Source organism: Equus quagga, chromosome 11, assembly GCF_021613505.1.
Source record: "Equus quagga isolate Etosha38 chromosome 11, UCLA_HA_Equagga_1.0, whole genome shotgun sequence".
NCBI lineage: Eukaryota > Metazoa > Chordata > Mammalia > Perissodactyla > Equidae > Equus > Equus quagga.
Window position 1 is genome coordinate 72,316,625 of NC_060277.1, and position 19,601 is coordinate 72,336,225.

At 49.8% G+C, this 19,601-nt stretch overlaps 3 protein-coding genes across 3 annotated transcripts; 2 read left to right on the top strand and 1 right to left on the bottom strand.

The window, feature by feature from the left end:
• Positions 1–1,432: 1,432 nt before the first annotated feature.
• TLCD3A (TLC domain containing 3A) lies at positions 1,433–9,077 on the top strand. Its single transcript, XM_046675850.1, has 5 exons — positions 1,433–1,663; positions 2,103–2,186; positions 5,470–5,674; positions 6,815–6,910; positions 7,374–9,077. Exons 1-5 carry the CDS (start codon positions 1,542–1,544, stop codon positions 7,641–7,643), a joined length of 777 nt encoding a protein of 258 aa, XP_046531806.1. The 5' UTR covers positions 1,433–1,541; the 3' UTR covers positions 7,644–9,077.
• A 1,042-nt stretch (positions 9,078–10,119) lies between these two features.
• Positions 10,120–16,459, bottom strand: GEMIN4 (gem nuclear organelle associated protein 4). Its single transcript, XM_046675848.1, has 2 exons — positions 16,360–16,459; positions 10,120–13,480 (listed from the first exon to the last, which is right to left on the bottom strand). Exons 1-2 carry the CDS (start codon positions 16,367–16,369, stop codon positions 10,314–10,316), a joined length of 3,177 nt encoding a protein of 1,058 aa, XP_046531804.1. The 5' UTR covers positions 16,370–16,459; the 3' UTR covers positions 10,120–10,313.
• A 247-nt stretch (positions 16,460–16,706) lies between these two features.
• Positions 16,707–17,899, top strand: LOC124246459 (diazepam-binding inhibitor-like 5). Its single transcript, XM_046674615.1, has 2 exons — positions 16,707–16,771; positions 17,241–17,899. The coding sequence occupies exon 2, from the start codon at positions 17,339–17,341 to the stop codon at positions 17,600–17,602; it is 264 nt and encodes an 87-aa protein (XP_046530571.1). The 5' UTR covers positions 16,707–16,771; positions 17,241–17,338; the 3' UTR covers positions 17,603–17,899.
• Positions 17,900–19,601: the final 1,702 nt, after the last annotated feature.

Genomic DNA, 19,601 nt, shown 5'->3' on the forward strand with positions numbered 1-19,601 from the left:
GCAGCTAAATCCCTCGAGAACATTTAAGGAGATGTTAAAAGCTGTATTTATTCTCTGTTTCTACACCAGTAACTGCCATGTCAGAGAAATTTAATTGGCATCTAACAGAAATCATCTGTTACCTTATAAAAGTCATAGAATTTAGAGCTGCAAGAAGCTTAAAGAGCTTGTAATCCAGCCCTTCCTCATTTCACAGGTGAGGAAACTGGCCCAGACAGGCTGAGCCCAGAGTCCTCCTAGGGGGCTGTGGTGAGCATTTTGCATGATGTTGATTTCAAGAGAACCATAGTACCTTTCAGTTGCAGTGGACATAAATGAATTGTATTTTCCCCAGCGTTTGGTAGCTGATGAAGATACAGATCAAAGTAAAGTAAAACTTTAGGAAGTCCCAAGAGGGGGAGAAGCCAGTAATACTGAAAGTACTGTATTGGCCCGTATGACTGGCGCTGAGTGAAAATGAGATCCATCCCAAGTCACTCAATTTTAGGGCACATGGCCCAAGAAGTTTTAAATAAGAACACGTTGTCGACAACAACAAAATAGTCACCAAGACTCTGGATAGTATCTTGACCCAAAGCCGAGACGCAGTAGCACAGAAAGTCTTCAGACTTGATATTCCACCTCGATGTGTAGATGGAGAGAGGATTCTGCGGCAGGATTTAATGTTTTTCAGAGCGAGCCCCCTCTGGAGAAATTGCAGCAGTTGGCAGGGCATAGAAAAGCCATCTCTGGCCTGCAGAAAGATCATTTTCTTAAGACTTCTGTTTGGAAGCAAGTGTGCTTGGTACATAAGCCAGGCGGGCAGATGGCTAAAAGCCCACCCGCCCTCTCTTTCCTTCCCCCAAAGAGAGATGCCCACTGCACCCTGCGCGGAGCGCTCGCCTTGGGGGTAGGGGTCTCGATCGAGTGTGTTTTCCTACCTGAGCTTCTGGGGCCCTCCTCCCGACCCTGCCCCCTTCGCCCGGGGCTGGGGAGGAGAAGGGCGCTAGGGGCAGGTGCGGGGCATTTCGTCTGCCGGGCTGGTCCCCGACGGAGGGGGAAGCGTTTGCGGTGACGGAACAGAAGCCCCGAGACCTCGGCCCTTCCCGCCACTGCCTGGGCCCGGCTGCGGCCACACGCGCGCCGCCCGTCCGGGGCGCAGCGTCCGCGCGCTCGGAACCCACACACGGGACCGCGCGCCCCGCGGCTCCAGGCCGGGGCAGCAGCTTGCCGCCGCCGCGCATTCCCTCGCCGGCCGGCCGCCCGGGGCAACCCAGGGAAGCCTCCGGGCCCAGGGGCGGCGGCGGCGAGACCCCGCCCCGCCCGGCCGGCCCGCGCCTATCGCGGCCGCCGGCCTGGTCACGCGGAGAGTGGCGCTGCGGGCTCGGGGCCAGAGCCCGGCGGCTGCCGGAGTCGCGGCGGGCCGGGGCCGGGGCGGGGGTGGAGGGTGGAGGGTGGAGGGTAGAAATAAGGGCGGGCGGGCCGCGCCAGTCTCGGAGCCGCGAGGAGCCAACCTGTGCCACGCCGAGGGCGCCGAGCGAGGCGCCGACCCCCGCGCACCCATGCTGCTGACGCTGACCTGGGGCGCACTCTTCTTCCCCGGGCTCTTCGCGCTCTGCACCTGGGGGCTGCGCCGCGCGCGGCCCGAATGGACCGACACCGACTGCGTGATGATCAGCACCAGGTACGGGGTGAGGCCGGCGCCGGCCGCCCCACCCCGCCGCGCGCAGGCTGCCCGGCCACCCGCCCCGCCTGCGCCCGCCCCTGCGCCGAGCTGAGGGCGGAAAAGGGGGGCGACAGGAAGCGAGGGGGCTGCCTCCCTGGTCCTTGCCCCTCTCTGTGGCGCTGGCCAGAGCTCTCCGAAGACCCTGCGCGACCTGCCCTGGAGGGAGAAGAGAGGGTGGAGGGCTGCCCACGCGGGTCGGGATGGGCAGGGAAGCCTCCTACCGACGTCCGCCAGCTGCTTTGGGGGTCGGGGGCGCGGCGGCGGCCCTACCATTTTCCTCACCGCACTGGCAGCCTAGGGGCAAGTCAGGTTGAGGAGTTGGGCTTTACACTGTCCGCAGGACTGGATTGAGCGCGCTCCCCTCCCCTCCCTTTTTTTCTTTTCTGCCGCTCCTTAGGCTGGTTTCTTCAGTCCAGGCTGTGTTGGCCACCGGGTCAGGGATCATCATCATCCGCTCCTGTAGCGACGTGATCACCGACAGGTAACATCCAGTGCCAGGTGAAAGCAGCACAAATAACAGCGCCAAACTTTTTCTAAGTTTCCACCTTTTAGTGATTCGCAGGCATGCACACGCTCTTAGGTAGCTGGCTGATTAATGGGAAAACTCGGGCGCTCTAATTAGTCTCCTCCTCCTCTCTTTACCTCTTTGAGCATAGCCAGCTTAGGAGAAAGTAAACTGAAGAAATGCTAGAAAATGGCAGAATCTAAGTCTAATCTGAGGTATTAGAGGACAGTGTGGTCCATTGATCCCAGTTCTTTATGAGTTAGACAAGTGTGAAAATTATTCAAAAGTGGGAGTATGGCTTTTGGTTTCTTTGGGTGACCTCCCTGGGTCCTGCTCCGGAGCATTCATTGGCCATGATATGTCCAGTGTGGTCAGCAGAGCCCTTCCATGGAAAGGAACAAATCCACCACCGCTTTCCTTGCAATGCTGCTCTTGTCTTTCCTCTGGATTTGGTAAGAGCAATGAAGAGGTTTTTGGCGCTCTTAGAAAACTGACTTGTATGTGTATTAGAGCTCAGTCCAGAAGACAGGTCAGGAAATGTGCATCTACTGAAACAAATCAAAGACCAGAGTGGTCTACTTTGTATAGTATTCAGAGCTGGGCAGTGGTGGTGCTTTTTTTTTAAAGCCATCCTTATCACCTGTCTCCCTAGAACCACCCTTGCTTTCTCTCAGTGACGTTGCAGAGCCATCATCAAATGTGCAGGGAAGGTCTAGCGGCCTTTCTGGTCCTATTCTCCTGTTGACTCTGCAAAGTGTCCTGCTTTACACCTGTTGAGACTGGAATGGGAGAGGAGCCTGAGCGGGGCATCTGTCTCACTGTGACCTGCCAGTGTAGTATCAGGATCTTACTTGGGATTAATCCGGCCACCATGATGTTTATGCTTCTCTTCTTATGATTCTTTTTACACAAAACCAGTTATTGACGATGAATTGTAGATGCTGAGAGAAGACAGGTTAAGTGACCTTGATTGTAAACACCAAAGGCTAATGGTGTTTGCTTGGCTGGGCTCAATTTTTATTTTAATTGAGCATTTTCTGATCATGCAGCAAGCTCCCTCACTGCCCCAAGTTTGTCAGATCAAACTTGAAACCAGACTCCTTTGCAAAGATGAAACTAAGACAAAGGCAGCCCCGTGGCACTAGCTCTAGCTGATGTGAGGGCAAGCAGCAGACAGCCACTACACATTTCAGAAAAAGATGTCTGCATACGAGTCACTTCCAGTTCTATAGCCCCATTCTTGTTTTCCCCTCAGAAGCCGTGTGTCAGAGGCTTGAGCATAGCAGCAAACCTGAGTTTGGTTTTCAGGTTCCTCCTCTTGTCTATCTTTATGCCTGAGATTGTCTGCTTGCAAAATGGAGACAGACACATTTCTGTGCCCTCTACCTTTACATGGATGTACAAGGATGCTCTAAAGGCACCTAGATGGTCTAAAAAGGGGCCTTTTGGGGCTCATATACTGTATACCCAAGTATTTTTCTATTATACGCCTTTTCATTTTCTGCCTTCATATAGAATGTCTGTAGACAGAAGGGAGTATCTATAACCCCCCCAAGGTAGATGCAGAATGTGTTGTGGGGCCAAGGATTTCATCCTATTCTTAAAGAGGTCCAGATCCCTAAAGGGCTAAGAGTCGCAGCTCTAGGCAGTTTTCTCAATTTAGGCACTTAAGTTTGGATAGTACTTTTTACGTTTAAAATGACTGTGACACTTGTAGTTTTTTAATCTTCGCAATAACTTTGTCAGGGAAGTAAGTCAAGGATTAGCATCTTCATTTTATAAAGAAAGCTAAGTTCCAGGCCAGTGGTAGTTAAGATTCTAATCCAGATCTCTTGCTAATAAATCTTCAGAGAATTCCACCTAACAATCGCAGTTTCAGATCTTACTGAATTCGTACTGTGTGCAAAATATTAAAACCCTAGGCTCCACGCAAGGGGAGAGGCCAGTCATATTGCAGCTGAGCTTTTTAGTGGCTCTTCATAGTTATTTTACTTGGAATTGCTTCAAGAAAGCACTGGAGACCATAGATAGGCAGTAGAATAAGTAGTGCATCTTTTTCGTCTAAATGGAACTTGGTTAATCAACTTACCTGCCTGTATATTTGCCATTACTTACTTGTTTGCATGTTTCATCGTTTATGCATTATTTAGTTATGCTGTGGGAAGGGTGGACTCACTCAGGAACAGAAACTTGAATGGCACCCTCACAGAGTATATTCCCAATGTTGGAGTTTAGTGGACTGGCCCCTTAGGAGGTCATCTGAGACAAAGTTAGAAATACAGATTCGAGGGCCCTAGGCGTACCATTTATAGTCGCTGGGGAGTGGAGCCCTTAAGAGACACTGCAGATGATTCTGATGTCCAATTAGTGTAAGAACCATAAATTTTTTCTTCTACCTAACACATGGGTACTCAATAAAAACTTGCTGACTTAGTGAATCTAATCCTTCTCAGCGTAGTACATGGTTTCAATTTAGGTTTTTTTCACATAAATTTTCTGTAGAATTATGATCATTTGGGAACAAAATGTGGAAATTATAGACTTTCCCTCTAATCTGTTCTAGGACAGTGATAAACTATCATTTCAACTCAGCAAATATTGATTCAACCCCTTTGGACAAGTAAATGGGATTAGTGTCTCTTGTCCCAGCTTCTCTTTTGGTATCTGACTGCTGTAAGGTAGTCCTTGGGCTCTGGGCTCATTTCCAGACAAATTTTTCGTAATGAATAGAATTGGGATTAGCCATAGAATGGTAAAGAAAACGACCGGTTTCCTTCCCAGGAACTCCCGAGAGTGGGGTGCAAGCAGATGCAAGAGGAAACTCCTAAGTATTGAGCAACTGAGTGGAGTTAAACTGGAAATATGGGATTTGGGACACCTTCTAAACCAGTTTCTTGGCGGGGCTGTTGAATCATTGGTAGAGGTATCTATCCCAAAGTCAGCTTCTACCACAAAATGTTGGAAAGTCCATTACAAATGAGTAGCTAAATCAGGCAAATAGAACAGCTGGTCACCTAAACATGTGGGGCCGAGTGAACACCTGCTTTCTGCCTTTGGCACTCCTGAATTTGCCCTGTAATTTAGAGAAAGTTGTTTACTCTCCTTATTTATCAGTTTCAGCATCTTCATGGTAAAGTATTTGGAGTAAAAATGGCTAAGTACAAAGCTGAAGGGAATGTGTTTGAGAAGAGGCTGACTTTGAGCCTTCATAGTTGCTATCCATAATTATTCCATGGACCTTTCATATGCTTTCTTTCAGGCACTGGCTTGCCCGAGAATATATCTGGTTTTTGGTTCCATACATGATCTATGACACCTACGCCATGTACCTCTGTGAATGGTACCGAACCAGAGACCAGAACCACAGACATTCCCTCACAACTTTTCAGAACTTCCTAAGTAAAAACCGCCTCATGATCACGCACCATGCAGTCATTCTGTTTGTCCTTGTCCCCGTTGCACAGGTATGGCCTCCCAGGACAGCCACCAGCAGCCTTGGTCCCTTGTTTCTCCTGTTGAACTGCATATCTTGACCATTACTTGGGAGTCAGGATTGCCCTTCTTTTCCTTCCCTTACCTCTGGCACCCACTCTCATGCCAGCTGCTTTTGCAATTAAATCCCCAGGCAAATCATAGAGAAAAGAATCAAATCTGAAATGTTCGTGATCCTCCTTCCAGCCATCCCCCAGCCCTCTGTGATTTCCTAGCATTTGTCGAAGGTTCTGTCTTTAGTTCACACAATATAAAATACAATACAAAAGAACATAAAATTTGTTTTAAAAAAATGAGAGCTTAGTCAACTAGTTACTTGCTCTAACAGTGCCAGAGAGTACTGTATACATAATTTTGATGTCACAAAAGCACAGACTTTCAAAGCAAATAGCCTCATAATTTCTCCCCATATCCATGTTTCCCATAAAAAACCAAGAAGGAAGAGAGATGGGAATGCAGAGAGGAAGCTAGTAATTCCTGAGTGCCTACCACGTGCAGGCGCTTGATTTAAGAGCTCACAGCTTTCCATTGATAATTAGAAATTATCAGGAATAGTTAGAAATTGTTAGCTCTGTACCATAGATGCAGAAGCCGGGGCTCTAAGAGATTTTGTGCCTCAGTGGCCCTAAGTGAAGAGCTGCTAGTCTACTGTGCTGTACTGCCTTCTTGAAAAGATAAAATGAGAGTGCACCACACTCTTTAAGGAGTCTCTCTTGATTGCTTTGGGTCCCTAACATCTAGCACAGGGCCTGGCACGTTTTGTTGAACTGGACTAGCTAAGTGCCCTTGGCATGACTAAGTTAGACACCCAAAAGTAGGCTGCAGAGTTCCTTCCGGCTAACACTGAAATTCAGACAAAGCTTAGTGTGTGATGCAATCAGCTAATCTGAAATTGCCTCTGGATCCTAGGATCCTCTGGATTCGACTGTCAAAGTGCTATTGCTCTGGAAGTATCAGAATATTAACTGGGTTTACACTTGCCCAGTTAGCATTTCCCTTTCCCTTCGTGGTCTCTCAGGGTCACCCTTTTCAGTAGCCCTAGTTAGAATTTTCCTTCCGGGGATTCCTCAACCTCCGTTTCTCATTTCCCCCTTTTCTCTTTTCATCTGCAGAAGCTCAGGGGAGACCTTGGGGACTTCTTTGTTGGCTGCATCTTCACAGCAGAACTGAGCACTCCATTTGTGTCGCTGGGCAGAGTTCTGATTCAGGCATGTATGAAAGAAATGGCAGAAACAGTGCAGAGGGAGCGGACTCTGCTTCTCTTTGGCACATTGTGGGGTTTGGAGAAACCCCTTAGTGCTAGGAAGAGCGGGATAGGAGACCCTTGAACAGACTTATAGGCCAGTTGGTCATCTGAGCCAGTGGAGATGAAATTGTAAGTTTGATCCAAACTTCACACAGCTTTGTATGTATTTATTTCTGGCCACAGATTTTTTTTTTAATCCACTGTTCCTGTGCTCCTGTCAGCGGGGTGGCTTAGGCCCAATTCAACATCGCTATTGGAAAAGCTACGAGGCTATGTGCATGCATAAAGACAGCAGCGCTCAATCTTTTCTACAAGTGTCAGAAAACTGGATACTTGGCATTCACTGTTGCGGGTCTTGGGCTTGTCATTCCCTGAAGGCCCAACCTCTCAGTGACCCTGCATTCCCCTTCCCTCTTCTTTTGCAGCTAAAGCAGCAGCACAGCCTTCTGTACAAGGTGAACGGGATTCTCACGCTGACCACCTTCCTCTCCTGTCGGATCCTTCTGTTCCCCTTCATGTACTGGTCCTACGGCCGACAGCAGGGACTCAGCCTGCTCCGAGTGCCATTCAGTATCCCCTTCTACTGCAACGTGGCCAACGCCTTCCTCATTGCTCCCCAGATCTACTGGTTCTCTCTGCTGTGCAAGAAGGCAGCCCGGCTCTTTGACACTCCCCCAGCCAAAAAAGATGGTTAATTGCTCCCAGGAGTCAGCCAGTGAGGGTGCCTCCTCACACTAGCTGCCTTCTTCACTCAGTATTCCATGGACCAGATTGTGCCCTGGGTGGCCTCAGCCTTTTGGGTATTGATAAGCAAATGGGTTTGAGTTTTTCTACAGAATATTCATATTACCTCCCTCTTCTAACCTGCCCCTTTTGCAAAAGCACTTTTTTCTTAGTAACAACAATCGGGTCCTATCAGACCTCCATTGGCAGCAAGTGGTTTTAATGCAAGCTCAAGGATGCTTCCTTGGGTTTTATCTCAAGGGCTCTGGGAGGTAGAAGCATGCGGTGTGGAGATAGGTGGACCAGGGCAATAAGTATTTGGGCCCCCGCCTGGCCCTAATACTGGCGGCTACCCACCTTTCCAACCACTCAGGGCAGTATCCACACATACTGGGCCAGCAGAAGCAAGTGATGACTTGGTTCTTGCAATAATTTCTTGTGATGTTGGCCTGGGAAAATTGTTGTGGGTAGGTAGTTTTTTATTGTTTACTAGATAAGCCATTGGTCCTTTGCCTCATCCTTTCATCCATGTGCCAACATTGAATTCTGGTGTCTACTGACTTCCAATCAGAAGTCTCACTGGCAGGGGAGGGTAGGAGGCAGGGATGGGAACCTGAAGCACTTGAGTAGGTAGGAAGGCCAACAGGTCTGCACCTTTGCAGGCTGACTTGGTAAAGACCAGTGTCAAACCTGTGAGCTTGTTGTAAACACAAATATTATTCCCTTTTAAACATGTCCCCACAAGCCCAGCTTTCCCCCATACCCACACGCACAGGATGCTCTTATGAAAAACTAGGGGTGAAGTGAAAATGACGGCTACCGAGCTATTTACTGGGTAATCCCACTCTTTGACACTGTCCTTTTCATATGCAGTAGAAATGGACTTCTGTATTCCAAACCGTGACAGACTGCCTCCTGATATAAGCCACAGCTTGTGGTCCAAAGTCTGTTCCTATGGGAGTATATCGCCATCTAGCCAGAGGCTGGAGAGCAAGAGTGCAAGATAGTCTTGGCCAAAATGCATCCTGTGGACTGACTCCTTCACCCACCATTTGCAACTGGGGTCCTCTGGTGCCAACGCTAATCATTCCTCATCAGCTAGGATGGGTTTTAGAAACTGTGCTACCATGAAGTTTTTTTCAAGTGGCAGTGAAAGACTAGAGTTTTTAGTGTCTTAATTCATTGTTGTCCATGAACTCTTAAAGTACTGAGTATGTAACAGTCTCAAATTTTGACTATTTCAGTCTTTAATGGGTGCCATTTAAAAAACCTAAAGTGCTGTAATTTTTTTTTACTGTTTACTATCAGTATATCTTTATAAATCATCCCTGTGATGATTAAGCTGCACTAATATTTCCCAACTTATTCTCATTTGTGAAATACATCAGTACCAACTTCCTGTAAGATCCATCCTGTGACCTTACTTTTCTGGCCGCTGTGTGCTATTACTGTTTCTGATCTGTGTTCGCATCCATGCAGCCGGCAGGGGTAGGTGTTGGGGGCGGGGGAGGTTAACGCTTTCAGCCTCCAGGAGAGCCTAGCTCATACCTTACTTTAACGCGTTTCTGCAATTCATGGTTCCAAGAACACATTGCAGGGTCCTAGAGTTCAAGCCCAGTGGTCACATAACTTTAGGCCCTTTCTTCTCTTCCTAGGTGAATCCCAGTTAGGAGTTGGGAGGGTGGAAACCCAACAGTAGGCCACAGAGCCAGCCCACTTTAGGTGGGAGCGGGGACCTGAATAATGCCCCATTTTGAGTGAGGGTATGGATATGAAGGAGGTGACGGGATATATCCTTTTCCCTTCTTGCCTCCCAAATTAAACACCTCACCAACCAGTTCTCATAGTTCTGTAATACTCTCTGGACACCTTTAATTTGCATTTTTATGCTTCTGCCTGCTCTCACTCTTGAAAACCATGACAACCCACCCCAGGCAGAAGATAATTACACCCACCCTTTAAACACAGCAGAGATGTGTTTACCAGACCTGGTTTTAGCACAGCCCCTTCCGGATCGACCGAATGGTTGGAGCTAAGACCGTATGGCAGAAGTCCTCAACCAGGAAGACACCATTTTCTTGAGGTCATTAATCTGCCCCCTAACATTGACTTTTCTGGGTCCAATCCTCTCCTTTTACAGTGGTATGGGCCTTTTGACCACACAAATCACATGGCCAATTGGTGGCAGAAGAGTTCTTTTCCTAGTTGCTGCCCTTTCCAGGACACTGCAGAACGACTCTGGAAGAGGGTTTCAGTGCAAAGGAACATCATACATAGCTTGTAATTTGTCTTGCTTGGGCGGTTTCGCCTTTGGACTGACTTCCCAAGTTCTAGGGTGGAGAAGTCCAGTTACGAACGTGCTCCTCCCAGCCTGACTCGATCTTTAAGACTCTAGCTGAGCCCAGTCTCAGAGTGTATCTAGACTATTGAGGAGAAAGACTCAAAAGAGACAAGAGGAAACAAGAGACTTTTATTATAATTTGTATGTTACAAATACCTAAGAAACTACTTTCTTTACACCATTATTGCCATATACTTTTTGGCTTGTGGACAATTTCAGATAACCAAAAAGTTTGTGTTTCTCAGCTCTAGCCCCTGCAGACCCCACCAAGTTGAGGCCCAGTGTCTTCTGATCTACAAGGTCAGAAGTTGCTGATCTTCTGCAGCAAGGTTTGGCGCCGCTCCTCAGGGCTGATGTTCTCGGCAATGGACTTTAAGAAGCGCTGCTCATTTACCTTCTGGAGCAAGGAGCTAACAGAAGGGTTGGTCTTGCTCAGCGTTTCGTAGCAGGTGAGGATTTCCAAGGCCAAAACGTAGAGTGGTTCACACACCTCTTGGTGGAGCATGGCCATGATGTGCAGAACATGACAGAATACCTGAGTGTAAAAAAACAGGGTCTCCTGAGTCAGGTCCTGTTCTTGTCCTTGGGCCCATGGGCCAACTGATTGTATTAACCTCACTGAGTCCAGGAGGTTGGTCAGACTGCCACAGAGGAGTTTGACTACATGGCTCCAGCCTTCCATAGGAAGCCAATTACGACAACTCTGGCTGCAGAGAAACTGGAAAGCTCTCAGGAAGAGTACGGAGAGTTGGAGCTCCTGCGCAAAGGGCTTCAGGTTGAGCAGAGGAACAAACTGAATATATTCCAGGCTATAAGGGACATGCAGGAGCTGTTTCTCCAACAGTCTCCTGGTCAACTGGTAAAGGTACTGCCACTCTTGGGGGCTGCACCAAGGCATGACTTGCACCAGGGCCACCAGAAAGCCCTTGCTGAACAATCTGACCTCCTCAGGGTTACCCACATCTACCACCAGGAGGGAGAGCATCCGTTCAGAGATGCTGCTGGAGATGTAGCAGCACTCCATCCAGGCAAGAAGCCCTGTGCCTGGCCCATAGCCAGGGTGGGCCTGGGAGGTCCACTCATCCTCAGAGAGCTTGCAGATCTCAAAAAGTGTGGCTGGCACCTCACACTTGAAGTGGCCCTCAAAGAAGTTTTTCAGTCTCAGGCCCACAGTCCAGTCTAGTTGCTCCAACTTCCGGTGGAGCCAGGACAAGGACTTGATCCAGGTGTCTGGGGAGAAGGTCTTGGCATTAGCTAATACAGTCTCACAGAGGAGCTCCAGAATATGGATCACCAGATCCTTGCCATCCAAGGAGAGGCAGCGCTTCTCCTTGGGGAGCTGCCAGTACTTGCTAAAGCAATCCAGGAGCTGGCACAAGCTGAAGATGAGGGGGAATGGAGAACACGTCTGGAGCCAGTATTCCTCCAGGCACGCATTGGCTTCAAGAGTCTGGATGAAGATCTTCAGACTGAGGTCCACCTCTTCAACATCTAGCATCAAGAAAGGCAGGACAAACTCCTTTAGCACCTCATCTGGCTCAAGAAGAGCAGCAACTGGAATCCCCTGGGGCTTCACAGGCCTCACCAGGTAGCCCAGGAGCTCCAAGAACTGCTTTTCTTCCTTGGGTGTAGAGAACTTTGTCCACACAGTTTCTTTGAGGCATGACACCATGAAAGTGATGGATGGATCTGGACCCTGCTCTTCTGTGAACCTAAGGGCCGGGAAGGCAGTGAGAATCTGAGCCAGGAACTTATGGGTGCCGAGATTGACCACAGCCATGCTGCACATTTTCTTCACTGTCATCTCCGGGTGCAGTATTACCAGGCGGGCCACAGAAGCTACAGCTTTAGCCAAGCCCTGTTCAGAGGCACTCTGAGCAAGCTGGTTGAAAGTCGTATTGAGGTCTTCCTGAAACCCCTCCAAGTAAGCTAGCAACTTCTCAGAGAGGCCCTTTCGCCCCCAGGAAAGCAGGACACCTGAGAGGACTTTATTTTTATCTGGAAGTGACAGGTCTGCATAACATTCCAGGATCAAGTTGATCACTTGTTTGAGCTGAGGTTCGGGGATGGCTCTGTCTGTCGTGCTGACTTCTATCACTGTTTCCAGCAGCTTTAACACCAAGTCTGGCTCTCGGAAGAGAGCCTGGTTATTAACCAGGCATGCTAGCCACTCGTCTGAGAAGGCCCACTTCTTCTCAGAAGCAAAAATGTAGCACATTTCCATATGCCGGTCCATCTTCTGCTCAATAATGGCCATGGCGATCGAGGCAGTGATGTCCTGCTCGAAGCCCTTGTTCTTCAGTACCCTGTTTGTTTTCCTCAGGAAGTCTTCGACACACTCTGCCAGCTCGGAGACTACCTGCCTCTCCTCCTTGGACAAGCCCGTGGTATTCAGGTACAGCTTCAGGTTCTGGCTGAAGGAAGTCAGACTGTCACACAGCCGATAGCTGTCATAATTGGTCCCTTGGCTGCTATTGAGCATGGTCTGCAGCTCTTCCCCCCACTCCCGCAGCAGGCTGCGCAGGAACTCAAACCCCACGAAAATCGTCTCGCTCGGGAGTTTGGCCAGTGAGCTCAGGCTGACGTCCCGTTCTGCCTCCTTTACCTTCTCTGCCAGTGCCTGTTGGTGATATGGGTTCTGGGTGTCTGAATTCCACACGGAGATCACTGTGGCCAGTTTGTCTAGATATACAGTTGCAGACACTTCCTGGGGGTCGTCCTCCATCAGTGCAAACACAGTGAGCATGTCAGCCAAGTTGGCTAATGCACAGCACTTCATCCCAGGGCACAGGATTCTATTTTGAATTTGCTTCAGCCCCGTAAGCAGCATGGTCAACAGTGGCATGGTAGGACACACATCTGGGTCTGACTTAAACCTCTTTGGAGGATGGGAGAACTCATCTGTAGAGGACAAGTACTTATGGGCCATTGTCCTAAACTGAGAGAGCAGGGGGTCCTGCTGATTGCCCTTGTGCTTCATCATTTCCCACCAGACATCAAGGAAAAAGGCCACATCCTTTGACGAAGTGTCAATCATCATGTGCTCCAAAAAGTGCTCTAGTTCTGCACGGCAGATGGTGGTGGGCAGGGCCATTAGGAGCTGGATAAAGAGTCCAGAAGCTTCCAGGGACTTGAGCAGCTCAAAAAGGACCGTGTGATTGATGGTAGGGATCATGTTGCCTACGGAGAAGAACACATCTTCCTGCCACCGAGTTTCAGTGTCAGAAGGGGTGACAGGGTAAGGCTGAAGAACTTTTGCCCAGATGATGATCAGAGCTTTCTTCTTCCAGGCAAAGGGTTGGGAGCATGCTGTGGAGGAGATCTCCCTCAAGGCCTCCACAATGGGCTGCCCAACATGCTCCCAGTCAGACTTTGTCAATTCTGCCAATGCTTTGGGGCGGAACAGCTGCTCAGCCAGCAAGAAGCCCCCATGCAGAATAGTCATTTCTTCACAGATATTCAAGGGTCCTGCACAGAGAGAAGCCCAATAAGATAGTGTGGTGAAAAAATTCTCAAAACAGTAAGCAGAGCTTAGAGGGAGAGACAGCAGTTAGTGGGCTGGCTGTCATTATCAGGCTTAGAGATGATAAGGGTTCTAAATGAAATCAATGGGAGAGGGGGGAGAAGGGATGGTTCTAAGAGGCGCTGCAGAGCTGGAGTCAAAAGCACTTACCCGAGGAATGAGAAAGGATCCCCAGCTCTCTAGCCTGGAACTGGGATGACAACAGTTTCCAATTGGAAACAGGGAACGCAGGAGAATCAGAACAGGTCTGGAGGGAACACTGTTCAGATTTGGTTATCTGGAGTTTGAGGCAGAACATTAAGGTAGAAATGTCCTCCAGCAATGGAAATGAGGGGTTGAAGCTCAGGAGGAAAGTCAGCCCTGAAAAGTGACTCGGGGAGGAATCTGCCCAGAGGGGATCACTGGAACCAAGGAAATGACAGAGATCCTGCAGGAAAAGCAGATGAAGAGGAAAAGCTGGACGGCTGAGGCCAGGCCCTCCAGCAAAGGGTGGGCCAGCAGAGGATTTGGGGAGGAACAGCTTGAGAGAGAGAGTGGACAGCACAAGGACAGCACCAAACCACAGGAGCCACCAAGTACGTACTGCAGGACATGACAATTGACTTTCTAAGTAAGGATGCAGACTAGGAGGGGTCCAGAAGCAATCAGACAAGCCCTACCTTCCCCCTTTTCCTTTAGAGCCTTGTCTTGCAACCAGATTTCAGATGTTCCGCTTTTCAGGGAAACAGTTCATCCCATGGCTCTTTCCATCAAGGAGAACAAGCTACTAAAGGCCCTGGTTCTTTGGTAGAAACCGAGAGGTAGATAGAAAAAAATACTGCACTAGATTAAGAAGGAAAAGTCCTTCCTTCAGTGAGCCATGAATCGACACAGCCTTATCAAGGAGGCATCTTGGGATGTTTAATTGGACGTGTTTAAATACGAGCTCAGCCACTTAAAGGCAGTGTGGTCTTGGACAGATTACTTCCCTGAGCTTCCCTTTGCCTATGTGGGGATAACACAGGTTTCATATTATGACTTGGAGGATCAAATGCTATATGCTAGTTGAGCCCTTGGCCCTGGGTTGGTGCTCACTGTTAGCTCTCGATCCCATGTGCCAGGGCTGCTGAGGGTTAAGTATGATACAGCTACGATAAGAGTCAGGCTACGAAGAGCCTGATTAGCTGCTCAATAAATGCTGGTTTCCCTAAGCCCTTCCATTGTTGGCAGAACCAGAATATTGTCACTAGTCTTGGCCTCTCCCAGCTCAGAAATGAGAAAGGACATAGGTCTTTCTCAGGTATGTTCTGTTGGCCCAGAAACTACATCAGAGTACAAACACTGCTCACTATTCAGTATTCCTGACTCCTCTGCTCCCAAGGCCCAGAGATGCCACTCCTTCGTCAGTCCCTCATGCCCTCAAGAACACATTTTCCCCCTTTTCACATGCCAGGAGCCAACAGAGAGAATCCTGCTTCCAGGAGACTACAGAATACTCGGCCCCTCCGACCATTTAAGGGAGCAGCAAAAGGCCAAGGGCTCAGTCTTCCTAGGCAACCATGGTGAAGGCAATCCACCTTGGCTCCCAGCAGCCGAGGCAGACGCCCAGGGAGGGTTAGGCTACTGAGGGCTCTCTCTAGGCGTCCTGGCCCTTCTTTCTGGCTCAGACTGCTCTCCCATATATGTTCCCTTATGACTGTAAATTTAACTTTATTGCATTATCAGCTCAGCTGAGATGCTTGCCCCCAACACCTACCTTCCAGAGACATAATCCATAAGGACATACACGTGCTATTTAAGGGAATAAGTCCCAGAAGCAGTTACTACCTGAGCGTCCCAAGTGTTTTATCACTGCTGGTTAACTGGTGCTTGTGAGTGCCCACTCGTTATGTTTAAGTGCTTATCCCGTGCCAGGCTCTGTGCCAGGTGCTATGCATATAAGATCTCTTGTAATCTTCAAGCCAACCTTTGGAGGACTATTGCCGTTTTAGAGATGGGAACACAGACTCAGAAACAATTTGCTCAGGATGTCACAACTGCAAAGCGGTGCGGCTGGGACAGAAATCACCACAGCTGCAGGGCTGCAAACTCTTCCAGCTTTACCGTGCCACCACTGAAGAAGTGGCTGGGGACAGGGACCCAACCATTTCTCCACAGCCTACTACAACTGGCACATCTTGGGGTACCGTGCCCCAATTCTCCCAGAACAGCCTCCTAGTCTTATCCAGCAGGGTGGGAGGCTGGGCGGGAGCCACCGATATTAGCCGCTCCCCGCTCGCTTCTCTCAGCCTTGCCACTGAGGATTCTGAATCGACGTGCACGTGCCCCCTCGGCTGCTGCAACCCCTCCCCACAACCGCTGGTCGGAGGAACGCTGGCTCCGTACCAGACCCTATACACGTGCTCTCCACGCAAACGCCCCTCAACTCTGTGAGGCGGGTACATTTTATCGATGAGGACCTCACGAGCCTAAGGCACTTGCTGAAGAACTTAGACGTTCAATAAATGACACCGTCGGGGCAGCCGGGATTCCCCGGCACGTCCTCGAGCCCAGCATGTTCCAAAACACGTGCACGAGCCCGGTCCACTTGCAGGGACCCTAACTTCACATCCGCTTGGCCTTTCGCGTGGAAAGGCGCCCCGAGTGGCAAGCCGCCGGCCAAGGCGCGGCGGGGTCGGGGCTAGAGCCCGGCCTCCCGACCCCCGTTCTCCGAGGACACCTGGCCCTCCAACACCCCTCCCCGCCCCGGAGCTCCCCCTTGGCCCGGGCCCGCTCAGCACCGCCCGGTCGCCCGCTGCGGGATGCGGCCCAGGCAGACCCGGAACAGGAGAGCCAGGACACCCACCTAGGTCCATGGCGGCGACGCTGGCAGCGGCACGGGCAGCCCCTCCCCCGCAAGGCCGCGCGCGGCGCAGGCGCCACGGCACAATGGGCAGCGCGGGGGGCGGGACAATAGGCCGCGCCTCAGGGACCGCCCCAGTCCCAGCCCCGGCTGCGTGCGGTCGGCACACGCGTCCTGCTGCTCGGCGCGCACGCGCAATCCTCACCAACGAGCCCGCAGCGCCCCCTATCGGCCCGAGGCCTCCAGCCGGCCAACAAGCAGGTGCCGGCGCCTCCCTCCCGCCCGGCTGGCCCGCCCTTCCCTCTCCCTCCGCCCCGCCCGCCCCAGGTCCCCAGGCCCCGTCGCCGCCTGTTCCTTGCTGCTCTCGGCCACGCATCTGTCCAGTCCCCTGCCTAGCCCTGCTTCCTGAGTCCTGGTCGGTGCTACTCCATCCCTGACCGTGCATGCTCCCCTGCTCGGTAACTCCCGGGGTCCCCCGCTCACAGTTCACCCACACGGAATGCCCCTCCCCAGACCGCCCCCTAACCAGCATAGACGCGCCACTCTCCGAGCGGCTTCCGCCCCCGCAGCGGCTCTCCCGCTCTCAGGCTCTCTGACCCCTCCGCTAGCCCCACAGCCTACAATCTTCCCCAGCGCTCCGCCTTCTGACAGCAGCAGCAGCACCTTAATTTTCTGGCATCATAGATGCCTTTGAAATGTTAATGGGCTTTCTCCCCAGAAAATGCACTGTGCAAGAACTGTGGGGCAGATGCAATCCAGTGGGCTCTAGTTTGCAATCTGTACTTTATAAAAACACACATTTGATTTCCGAGAAAACACACAGAAATAGCCTATGTTCTTCTCACACATTACCGTTTCTTTTTCTCCCCTTTCCTTCTTCCCAGACTTAATCACCAGCCTCGTGTTTCTAACTGTCCACCCTCCAGTTTCTAGCACCAGATACCACCTAGAAAGGACCGAGGGGCCGGCCTGAGCTCCCGCAATGTGCCAGGTGGAGTTTGAGCTGGCCTGTGCTGCTATCAAGCAGTTGAAGGGACCTGTGAGCGATCAGGAGAAACTGTTGGTGTACAGCTTCTACAAACAGGCTACCCAGGGCGACTGCAACATCCCGGCCCCGCCCGCCACAGACGTGAAAGCCAAGGCCAAGTGGGACGCGTGGAACGACAAGAAAGGGATATCCAAGATGGACGCCATGAGGATCTATGTTGCCAAAGTGGAAGAACTGAAGAAAAATGATACTGGTTAAGGAAGGTAGCGTGTCAATCAGAATGAGGTAGCGCGGGGAGAAGGGCTTTTTAAAAGACCTGAATGGCGGAAGTGTCCTGAAACGTAACCACCATAGCTGGGGCATCAATAAATCACTTACACCGCATACAGTGATTGTCTGCTGTTGGCAAAGCGAGGAACTCTAAGTGACTGTGAGAGTCCCGGGCAGGTGTCCACAATATATAAAAAGCATCTCTCCTGTGGGGAAAGTCCATCAAAACTGGCTTTCTCTCTGATTCTGAGTAGTCTTTCTATTCCCAGAGTGTTGGTAGCTATTTGGCAGGAGTAGAAGGCTGAGGGGAGAATCATGCTGTGAAAATGCCCAAGACTTGAGGTCAGTGAGCCGGTTCTCTGGAGCTCCCCTCTGGGGGAGAGGGGAAGGAGGGAGGGGAGGCTGAGGTCCCTTATCTCTTCAGGGGTTATGGATTCACACTAAACCCCCATTTCAGAGGAGAAAGGGGCCTTGTCTTCCAAAAAGCTAGTCAAGTCCTACTACAGACAGCGCCTACTTGCACACAGGCCTGATGAAGTTAATGTTTTGAGGGAAGTGAAACTTTTAGTGAAGTAATTGATGCACCACAACAGAGTTGAGAAACACTGGAGCAGTGGTTTCAAAATCCCAGCCTCTGAAAGACTCTTCTAAGGCCACACAGCCAAGTTCCTTGGGACCACTCCATGGCTAACCTTGGTCTCTGCTGGGGCATGCTGGTGGGACAACATGTATGTAAGTACGTCTGTGGCTTTTGGTTTAGGAGCACAACACACCCGGTAACCTATGCGAGGGCCACAGTACCTGAGCTCAGCTTCTGCCCCTTGTCATGGAGGCATTGATGCAGAGTGCTGCCGTGGTGGGACACAGTGCTCAGTGGCATGATTAAAGACATTCCAGGGAAAAAGCTCTGCTGGGGCATGGAATTCCCCAATACTTTTCCTCAATTAAAAACTATTTTCATAGACATCAGGCAGCTCCAGTTCATAAAGACCATTAAACAATAGAAGCAAAAACCACAAAGACTTCAGAGGACGAAGAAACCAAATCTCACCAGATCTCTTCAGGATCTTCTGTTCACCAATTTGCCGGAAGCTGCTATAAACCAAGTACATTCCTTGAGAATGTGAAGTACACCCAGGACAGCAGTGATGACAAATGTATTCCCTATAACTATAAGCTGGGCATGAGCCACACTGCACAATAATTGTGCTGTTCTCTCTTCTTTGGAGGATATTATGAACACATTTTGAAGCTTTTAGGACTATGATTTATATTAAATGTGAATTAATAGTAAAAGTAATAATGGAACATCTTGCTCCAAAATGTGGCGTCAGTTTAGGAGCTGTAGGCATAGCCATACCATTCTGTAAATCATTATAAAACCTGATAAAGTAAAAGTGTACCATAATTAGAACTGCAGAAAGCAACTGTAAGATACATTAAAAAAAAAAAAAAAGCAGGTATAGTGTACACAGTGTATTCTATTTGGTGGGAAAAAGGAAGAGAATAAAAAAATATATATTTGTATGCTTAATAAGTAGGAGGCGGGGGAGTGGAGCTGATGGGGATGCGCAGGAGCCAGACTTTTCAATGTCTACCTTTTTATGCTGTTTTGATTTTTGAACCATAGACTCTCCTACCTTATAAAGAGTCTGAGGCAAGGGCACTTCTTTACTGATCACAAGGCCAAAGTAAATTTCCTATAAATTTCCCAAGGGTAAACATAAGAAATCTTAGACCGAACTAAAATTTCCCATTAATTCTTACCATAAATTTCAGTGGAGAAAAGTTGGAGCCTTCCTGGAATCTCTGCTAAACCACAATGGCGCTGTCTGACAGACGAGATGGGCAAAAGTCACATAAAGCAGCACTGAATATTCATGGCTTTGCTAATTCCACCAAGAGGTCAGGCAAATATGGATTTCATACAACTCTCCAGGCAGGAGAACTCTTGCAATACAGCCATCCTAAATCTCTCTGGATTTAA

Coding starts and splice junctions, on each gene's coding strand:
- TLCD3A (XM_046675850.1), top strand. CDS start 1,542: ATGCTGCTGACGCTGACCTGGGGCGCACTCTTCTTCCCCGGGCTCTTC. Junction 1,664..2,102: donor TGCGTGATGATCAGCACCAG/GTACGGGGTGAG, acceptor GCCGCTCCTTAG/GCTGGTTTCTTCAGTCCAGG. Junction 6,911..7,373: donor TGGGCAGAGTTCTGATTCAG/GCATGTATGAAA, acceptor CTTCTTTTGCAG/CTAAAGCAGCAGCACAGCCT.
- LOC124246459 (XM_046674615.1), top strand. CDS start 17,339: ATGTGCCAGGTGGAGTTTGAGCTGGCCTGTGCTGCTATCAAGCAGTTG.